Source organism: Papaver somniferum, chromosome 4, assembly GCF_003573695.1.
Source record: "Papaver somniferum cultivar HN1 chromosome 4, ASM357369v1, whole genome shotgun sequence".
Classification (NCBI taxonomy): Eukaryota; Viridiplantae; Streptophyta; class Magnoliopsida; order Ranunculales; family Papaveraceae; genus Papaver; species Papaver somniferum.
Window position 1 is genome coordinate 56,120,171 of NC_039361.1, and position 9,987 is coordinate 56,130,157.

Genomic DNA, 9,987 nt, shown 5'->3' on the forward strand with positions numbered 1-9,987 from the left:
TGATAAATATCTTGTTATTGACGATGATAAAGATGACGATGATTTTGATTTTGATGTTGAAGATCTTGATTTTGTTGTTGAAGATCTTTGTTACTGATGTTTGTTGCTCGTGTTAAAGATGAATTTCTGCTGCTGTTGAAGACGATGATGTTTTGCTGCTGCTGTTGAAGACGAAGAAGAAGATGAAGTTGATGATGCTGCAGTTCATTTTTACGAATGAACTCTATTTTTATCAGGAGTTCATTTTTGGAATGAATTCTGGTTTGTGTAGGTTTTTATCTGCAGTTCATTCTGACGAATGATCTCTGGTTTGTATAGGTTTTTATCAGGAGTTCATTTCTGGAATGAACTCTGGTTTATATGTTTTTTTATCAGGAGTTCATTTTCTGGAATGAAGTCTGGTTTATATGGATTTTTATCAGGAGTTCATTTCTGGAATGAAGTCTGTTTTTTTAGGTTTTTATATGGAGTTCATTTCTGGAATGAACTCTGGGTTTTTTAGGTTTTTATATGTTCATTTATGGAATGAATTCTGGTTTTTTAGGTTTTTATATGGAAAATGAATTCTGGAATGAACTCTGGTTTATATAGGTGATTTCTGAAAAAATAAGTAGAAATTATCAGGAATTCATTTTGACGAATGAACTGCTACAAAAAATAAGTGGAAATTAACACGGAAGAATACTTTTATCCATTTAATATTTTTAAATATTTATGGACCAAACACTAAAGGCCTCTGACCAAAGGACTAAACCGACATGGGCCCACCTAAAAGAAGACCAAACGATATTTTTCCCTTACTCTGTAAGTTTATCAATTCAACACAAACCTTCAGCAATGTAGGGTATAACTGTATATTTCAGGGTTTAAGCCTCAACGAGTTTTGGATTGTTCTTCTTAGATCTGCATCTACTAATACCAAGCATCAATGGATAATTCTTTTCAATCTCGATTTTGCTTTCTGTTTTTCGATCCCGTTTCTCTTATTGATTTTAAGTTTCATTTCCGATCCATTTGAGTAAGACTGGTGCAGGACCACCAGTTTTGTTCAATTTCATCTCATTCATGTAAGACTGATGCAAGATCATCAGAATTGTTCAATTTTACTATCTTGTAAGACTTGTGCAAAGATCACTAGCATTATTTTCTGATCTGTTTTCACTGGGATCGATTCGATTTGGTTATTCTGGATTTTCAATATAAATTTTCATTGATAGTTCATCTCTTGATTCAGAATTTTGTTTTCAATTATCTGTAATAATAGGATGTTGTCACACTAGATGATCCAGCTAATCTTGGTTCAGAATTTTGTTTTCAATTATCTGTACTCAATCGCTCTTCAACATCTAATATGTGTTTCGTCACTTTATATTTTCTCAAATTTAATTCTTCTTTGCTGCTTGGTTTAAGAATGTGGTTGATTTTGGATATTAGTATTGATGATGTATTGTTTCTCTCATGATACAAGTGATTTTCATTTCACTTAGAAAACTCTGTATCTTATGCAAGACCTGGTTCTGCAACAACAAATATTTCTGCTGTGTAGAAAATGTTACTGGAGCTTTTGGTATTGGCTGGTTTCCTATGCAACGATTTGCAATGAGTGGTTCGTTCACTCTTTGAACTCTTCTTCTGTTTCATAACCGCAGTTTGATAAGTTTGCTTGTGTTTTCTTTCCTCGATGGCGTATGTGGTGCTGTTTTGGGTTATAGGTTGTTGTAGTCAGAGTTGTTTCGTCTTGGAGAACTCTGCAATAAGTTTTAGCTGCTTGTATATAAATAATGGTTTCCTTCTTCTTGTTGCTCTCTACTTGCATTGCATCTTTGGGTTCAGTGCTATTCGTCGGTAGTGTTCCCATTGCTTTTGGCAGTGAGTGATTTATTTTCACTTGCTGAACTCTGCTAGTGGTGTTTCCAGACGGTCCGTGTGAGCAGTTGTGCAAGTGTTAGTGGTATATTGATGATTCGACTTGAAATGATGTTTTTCTACACTTTTTGCAGGTCAGCTGACTCAACAAGAATCTGGGATGTTGCACATGGCTCTTTTAAGGTTTTGAATTGTCCATCTGGCGCCCTAGATAATCTGTCCAATGCCATTTCTCAACTTGTATGGAATCCTGATGGAACGTTGCTTGCCACAGCTTCCCATACTGCAAAAGCCAATATCTGGTCTATCACAGGTAATTGTCACATCATCCTGCTATGAAACCTCTATGTAGAGGCCTATTGGCCTCACCCTCTCATTATATTCAGTACGATTGGGACATATCCATCTAAAACTCTATAAAAGAGCCATATACCGCAAGCTGTCTTGTCGGTAACAATAATTTAACTGCATTAACATACTAGGTAATTTTGCTAATATATATACATACTCCATCTAAAATGGAATTAATTTTCCTTTTCATCTTACTTTAGGGGATGTAAAACACTCGATCGATGGACATCAAGGGAGCATCATGTAAAACTACCTTCTGTGTTCCATTTTTAATCCCAAAGCTGCTTTCACTTCCCTAGCATCTTTTACATCCATGACCTATATATGAGAAGAAATTGGTTTATTCGAAGTATGTCTGCTTGTGCTCATCTTAGATCTTCTTGAGCTAGTTCTGCAATTCACTTTTCACAGAATGCTTGGCTTCTTTTGGGCTACTCTATGGCCTGCCAATGGGATGTCCACGGGGTACTTTAAAATGTTCATCTGTTATACTTTGTCATCAGCTATTGATTGCGCGAGCAGTTTGTTTTTGTAATTTATGATATTGGCTTTTGCTGTTATTCTTTCATGGTAAACTCTCATGGAATACTACTATGATTCACCTAGGTATTTTCCCTGTACTATTTCAGAGAGGCGAAGAGTTGTGTGCTGCAAAATGGAACACAGAAGGTAGTTTGTTAGCTGCTGGGTTTAATTTCGGAAAGGTTAAAGTTTGGAGTATGGCTAAAGAAGACTGTCCCGTTCACAGCTAAGAGAAGCATTCCAATGTTATACTTGATATTGGTTGGAGTCCTAATTCCACTTCGCTCGCAAGGTAAAAATGATAATTCCATCGGTTTCGGGTTTCACAATTGAGGTTTTAAGTTATCATTAAAATTTAACGAAAATTAAATTTTACAGTGGATCAGCTGATCAGAGCCTCAAGCTATGGAATATAGAATATGGGAAAGAAGTCACTAGCCTTTACCATCCTAGGTAAAGGCCTTTTATGTTTTCTTTTACTTCTTTCTTCAATTTCTCCCCATCTCTGCATTGCTCCGAATCTGCATTATTTATCTTAAAATGATAATTTTGCTGAGTCCATTTTGGTTTAAATCACTTTCAGAGGGCTAGTAAAAGCATTAGCTTCGAACCTCATGGGTTGTACATTTTGACTGTTTCGTCGAAGATTCTGAGTGTTGTGTTTGTCAAGGGAGGAAAGGTCATGAAGACATTTGAAGCGGAGGGTGAAGTTTGTCAAGCTTCTTGGAACAATGATGGTTCCAAAATTGCTGTGTGTTCCGAAGATTAGTAAAAATCTTTGTCATTGACATGAACTTCTAGGTTCATAGTCAGATTTTAAGAACTTTTGATTGGGTGTTTTTTTCTTTCTTCTGGGTACTCCTAAAGCAAAACATTTACTAACTTACATCATGTTTGTTTTTTCCACTGTGTAGAGGCTAACCTCTATTAACCTCTATATGGTGGTGGGTCCCATTTATTTGGTGTTTGTTTTTTCCACTACCTCTACAAAGATAGAGCAAATTTCTATCTATATAGAGGAAATCAAATAGCACCAATGAGGTGCTATCTTTGAGCCTCTACCTCTATTAAACCTTCATATGACTAATATATCCTCGAACAAACTTATAATGTCCAAAAATAATTCCTTAATTTAAAATCTAAAATTTTACATGTTTCAAGAAAAGTGATACTTTCGTCCGTTTCAGAAAAAAGGATATTTTCGCGCTGTTTCAGAAAAAAGTGATATTTTGCTCCGTTGCAGAAAAGTGACACTTTAGCCCCGTTTCAGAAAAAGTGATACTTCCCCCGTTTCAGAAAAAGTGATACTTTCACGCCGTTTCAGAAAAAGTGATATTTTCGCCCCGTTTCAGAAAAAGTGATACTTTCGCATGCTTCAGAAAAAGTGATATCGCGCCGTTTCAGAAAAAGTGATATTTTTGCTCTGTTTCAGAAAAAGTGATTTTTTCCATGTTTCAGAAAAAGTGATATTTTTGCCCTGTTTCAGAAAAAGTGAAATTTTTGCCCCGTTTCAGAAAAAGTGATATTTTCGTTCTGTTTCAGAAAAAGTTATGTTTTGCCCCGTTTCAGAAAAAATGATTTTTGCCCTGTTTCAGAAAAGGTGATTTTTTTTCCGTTTCAGATAAAGTGATACTTTCGCCCGTTTCAGATAAAGTGATACTTTCGCCCGTTTCAGATAAAGTGATATTTTTGATCCGTTTCAGAAAAAGTGATATTTTTACCCCGTTTCAGAAAAAAGTTATACTTTCACTCCGTTTCAGAAAAAGTGAACATCTTTGGTTAGGGGTGTTCATGGTTGGTTTCGGCTCGGTTTCTAGCCAAACCAAAACCGAAACCATTAGTGTCGGTTTCTAATTTTTGAAACCAAAACCGTGCCATTAACCAACGGTTTCGGTTTTAATTTTACCATCCGGTTTCGGTTTTAACCACTCGGTTCCGGATAACCGATAAATATGTCAGTTTTAGGTAACTGACTGTTCAAAAAAACAATTTACACAGAAACAAAAAAATCAGAAAGAATTTTGCCTAATCCAACAATAACATCAAAAACGAATTTACATAATTTACATATATGATTCTACTAACAGTTTCTCAGATCAAACCTTAATTTCACTAACAGTTTTAATCATCCACCTGAGCTTCAAATTCAAAACCCTAAATTCCTAAATCATCAACAAAACCTATTCACATCATCAATTAAACAATAACCCCTTCATTAATTCAATCCCCTAATGTAATTCATTCTTAATCACCCTTAATTGAATCTCGAAATCATTTCCAGGAACCCTAATTTCTTCACAGTTTCGGTACCTCTCAATTATTCTTCAAAAACAACACTACAACTTCAATCTAACAACAACCCATTGATCTTCAACTGTTAACTTACCGATTTACAAATAAACTCAACATCAAACTCAAACTCAAACCCTATTTTTTTGATTCCCTTTTCTATGAGTTTAATTCAACTTCTCAAGTAAATACCACCACCATTAGTCGTTTCTTAGCCAAACACTTCTTTTCGGAATCTCGTAACCATAGATTTGGTTCTCAAATCCTCAGTAGAAGATTGACAGAGAAAGAAGAAGGAGAAGACAAGAATTAAACAGGAAAAAGAAGATGAGGCTGCTGCGGAGGAGAAAAAAGGAAAAGGGTGAAAAAAATGAGATTTAGTTTTTAGGGTTTTTATTTTTATAGTTTTAATCAATGGTTAGGATTTAATATCTAAATGTATGGTGAAAAGCAGATAATCGGTTAACCATTGGTTATTGGTTCGGTTTCTCTATCATACCAAAACCAAACCATTAATCTCGGTTTTCATCTTTTCTAAACCAAAACCAACCATTAGTTAATGGATCGGTTCAGTTTTTCCCTAATCGGTTTGGTTTGGTTCGGTTTCTCGGTTAACCAGTTACCATGAACAACCCTATTTTTGGTTGTATTTTCTGATACATTTTTTTCCTTTTGGAATTTTTGAACATCTTTGGTTGTAATGGATATTCATGGATTTTTTGAATATTATAAGGGTAAAATGAGAAATATATAAAATTGGGTACACAATATAGAGTTGTTAGATAGTGGTCAAACAAACATGATTTTAAGAGAGATTATATAGTGATATTTATATAGATATAGAGGTAAACCTCTATATAGGACACTCTACCTATATAGAGGAAAAAACAAACGTGTTGTTACTGTTTTGTGGAGTTTGGTAGTTTACTAAGTATTGTCCATCTTACAAAGACCTAATTTCTTTGTTCTCTTTCCTGTTTTATTGTTTGAGCACTATCATATTTTCTATTTATTCTCAACTCTAAGGTCCATTTGGACGGGGAATTTCAAAGTCCATTCAATTGTTCTGAAGTTATGATAATTAGGCAAGGTTTTCCCTATTTTTCATCCCAATTTTTCCTATTTCCCATCCCTCATCGTTTCTAAAATCAATTTCACTTTTCAATTTTGGTTTCTCCTATGTACCATCCATAAAAGTCAAGTTGACTTTCTATAATTATTACCATTTTTATTTGTTTTCTTCTTCTTTGATCTTTTTTTTTTCCATTAAACAAAATAAGAAACTATCAGGTTATAAACCCTAAATTAGTGTAATTATTATTATAGTGCGTAACCCATTCCTTTAATTTTTATCATTAAATTTACGAGGTGTATGTGAATTAATGGACAGTTAATGGGTAAACCATTATTATGGAAGACTCCATTATTGATCCATAAAAATGATTAGTTTTTGATCCTCAAAAATGCATTTAGAAGGAAGAATTTGATTCTAGTTACATTTAATTTGGATGCATGCACTTATATGTTTCGGGTGATCATTGTTGTTTGTATGCCAGTGCACTATGATGACGATGATCCGTGGATAATTTTTTCCTTCTTCAGTCGTTTGTATTTCCAGTGACAACTGGTAATAAAGTTCTGTTACAAAGATTTTTTAATTTCAATTATTGGAAATCAGGGAAGGAAGAATTTTCCTTTGGCTCATGATTTTGGTTCATCTACCTGACATGCTTAATGTTATCCCCCAACAGTTATGCGTATTTCAATTGGTACTTCTTTTTTTCTAATTAATTTACGAAGAACCGGTGATGCATTATGGAGATAGAGTGGAAGAGTTAATTATCGATGGTGGAGATGGATGGTGGAGATGGAGATGGAAACGTTACTTAGGGTTTGTTTTCTTAGCTGTAGGGTGATTTTACCGTTGGGTGTAAATAAAAAGTCAAAGCTAGTATTTAGAATTTATGAAAATTCATATGGGTAGTACTTAGGCAATAGGGAAAACCTTAGGCAATTAGCTCCTTTTCCTTCTAACTTCCAATTATAAGTTGAACAAAGGTTGTTACTGACACATGATGAAGCTACTTGGGAGGATGCTGATGACATCATTCTCGGTTTTCCATATTTTTCAGCTCGAGGACAAGCAAGAGGGTGGGTTGTTGGAACTGCAACACTAGTTCCCTGGCAACTCTTACCAGCTTTCTTTATTTTGTTCAGTTTTCCTTTACTGCTCCTACCAGTTTGTTTTTGCTTAGGTTTCCTAACTTAACTAGAACTCTATGCTATATATATGAAAGTTTCTCTGTAGAAGGAAGTTTTTCACCGAAACTTCAATTCAAGTTTAAGGTGGTCCCCAATCAAAGGATTAAAGTTTCAATTTATCTTATTTTTGTATTAGAACCTTACATAAGATAAAGGCGAGAGTGTTTTTACTATTTTGACGAGAAGAAGATAATTTTAAAATCATCCAAGGAGAAAATTTATAGAGGGCTTTGGTCGGATAGGATGCCGTCGTCTAAAGCTGGATTGCTTCAGAAAAAAAAAAAAAAAGTTGTTTCAGTAGAAAAAGAAACAAAAGTCTAATGCTGGATTACAGAAGGGAAAGTCAGGTGAAAATTTTGCCCAAAATTTTCTTCAATTTTGAAAGTGTTTGCCCTTCTTTATCTTCCATATACTTTTCTCTATATTGCATGCATATAAAGAAAGCTCTTGAATCACAGAGTTTCTTTCAATTTTGAATAAAAGGAAGAGTGTTTCTTAGTTTTCATCGAAGTTGCATGCTTGCATACATTGGACAATTCACTCTCGAACTCTGGTGACACTAGAGCAATACAGAGAAATCTGGTGTTGATATTAATGTTCTTTATTAACAGTCTCCATGAAACCCCATCCAACCTTATCATATGCATATTCTGACATCAAATCTGAACATCCACCCATTTGTAGGCTCTGTAATCCTGGAGTCTACGCATTAATTTTCCAGAACAGTACTGTCTATGGCTTCTGTTTTTGCGGTGCTACAAATATAGTTTGAGTTTGATATATAAGTTGAGGCAGTATCTTTTTGAGCCTTGTAGACAGAATGTGAGGTATGCTGTTATAACATGTGTTGATCAAACTTATTGGCCTGTAACAGCTCCACATTATATCTTTTTGGTATTAGCGTGATGACCTGTTGTCGGTTCTCCAATGGGAAAATTGGGAAACTGACCCAATTTGGACTGCAATCTTGGAAAACTGCCCCAACGTTAAAAAAGTTGGAAAACTGCCCCACTGTTAGAAATCTCAGTTAACTCCGCGTGTGCGAGTTCTCACGTGCCAAAAAAGACAAAAATACCCCGAACCGCTAAGATGTTGCCACGTATGCGAAAGATCTGACGGACTGAGATGAAGAAGTAAGCACGTGACTCGCACGTGATATTCAGTGAAGTTCATCTACGAGACGTGTCACCGTCCAGTCACGACACATGTCACCTACGTGTCGACTTCTTATGGTGAGATGTGTCACCGTCACACGTGATATCTCACATGGTTGTAAGTTCTGCCCTAAAAGATATCGAGAAGATATTTTCTTCTTTGTTTCATTTAGATCTAACCAGAGACGAGAGAGGAGAAAGAATGAGAAGAATATTAGGTAAGGTGACTGGCACTACAATTTCATCTCGATTGAACTCGAAATTTTTTAACTTTAATGATTAAGATTCTTCTCTTAATGTTCCAGCGATGAAAGATCCTGAAGAACATACTTAGAGACGATGAAAGTATAAGTTTGAAAAATTTGCAGTTTAATTGGTCGATAAACAAGTAAGTTATTGAAACCCAATCGTTGTTTATGCTTGAATCAGATGATATTTTGTGCTAATTTGTAAACGAAATGAAATTATAATTTAAGGGTTTCATGAATTTTTTTTTCTTTTGTAATTTAGGGTTCAATTTGTGTGAAACTGAAAGTTTTGATTGTTATTTAACATGAGTTGTATGTAATATTTTGACTTGCTGGTGTGGATTTTGACATGCATGTATTGAATTTTGTTTGTATATATTCAGGGTAATATGGATAGGAACATCAGAGTTACTGTGAGCAATGGAAATAATAAGTTTACACCTATGTATTTTCCAAATGTTGTTGCTGGTATTAGTGGTCTTGGGTTTATACAAATGGTGAAGGATAGGATGATCAAAATGGGTATGGAAGAAAAGTTTAACCTTATGTTGTTTGATAAAGAAAATTTTATGTGTGAAAAGGAAAATGACTTTATTAAAATGTGGAACAAAGCTGTCCCAGATGAAGATGGATTTGTTGAGTATAAAGTGTTTATGGTTGATGGTGATGTACCATTTGGTTGTGGCAGTGATAAGGTAAATAGTTCAGTTGGTGGTGCACACAGTGGCAGTGGTAGTGGTTTGTCTAGTCTACATAGTACTCCTCCAAAAAAAGGGTTAGTAAGAAGCTTAATGTTAGGAAGAGTCCAAGACTAGCTGAACTAGCTAAGAAACAGTCTACAAAGCAGCAACAGAAGACAGAGTTCAGACCAACTAGATTGAACTTTGGTAATGAAGATGTGCCTGAAGTTATGACAACACAAGCTAGTGTGGCAAACAATATACATGATCAGCAAGAAACGGAGTTCTGGGATGATGCTGTTACACAATGTTCAATTATTGAAGATGCTAATATTAGTGAAGACCCAGTGAATCTGCAGAATGAAGCGGAAGATCAGTGTCATCCAGATGATAGGCCAGAATTTCAGTATGATCTTAGTGCAGATGATGAGGACGATGAAGACGAAGACGAAGATGCTGTTGATAGTGCCTATTATGAAGAATTTTTGTCCAAGTTTTTTAATAATGAAGATGTTAGGGATGGAGTTGGTGATGTGGAATGGAATTTGGATGGGTCTGGTGATGAGATTTTGCCTGATAGTGGTGGGGCTGGTGATGAGAATTTAGCTGGTGGTA

General features: G+C 35.1%; 1 protein-coding gene and 1 long non-coding RNA gene across 4 annotated transcripts; both read left to right on the forward strand.

Annotated features, from left to right (window-relative positions):
* Nucleotides 1-837: 837 nt before the first annotated feature.
* LOC113275583 lies at nucleotides 838-3,645 on the forward strand. 3 transcript variants are annotated; one of them, XR_003323679.1, is made up of 6 exons: nucleotides 838-1,606; nucleotides 2,001-2,179; nucleotides 2,418-2,682; nucleotides 2,847-3,031; nucleotides 3,118-3,192; nucleotides 3,323-3,645. It is a non-coding gene; the product is annotated as an uncharacterized LOC113275583 (long non-coding RNA). The 3 variants fall into 3 exon arrangements; XR_003323680.1 differs by having other exon boundaries at nucleotides 2,418-2,460; XR_003323681.1 differs by lacking the exon at nucleotides 2,418-2,682.
* A 5,105-nt stretch (nucleotides 3,646-8,750) lies between these two features.
* On the forward strand, nucleotides 8,751-9,763 carry LOC113273895. The gene is made up of 2 exons (XM_026523473.1): nucleotides 8,751-8,832; nucleotides 9,076-9,763. Exon 2 carries the CDS (start codon nucleotides 9,082-9,084, stop codon nucleotides 9,505-9,507), a length of 426 nt encoding a protein of 141 aa, XP_026379258.1. The 5' UTR covers nucleotides 8,751-8,832; nucleotides 9,076-9,081; the 3' UTR covers nucleotides 9,508-9,763.
* Nucleotides 9,764-9,987: the final 224 nt, after the last annotated feature.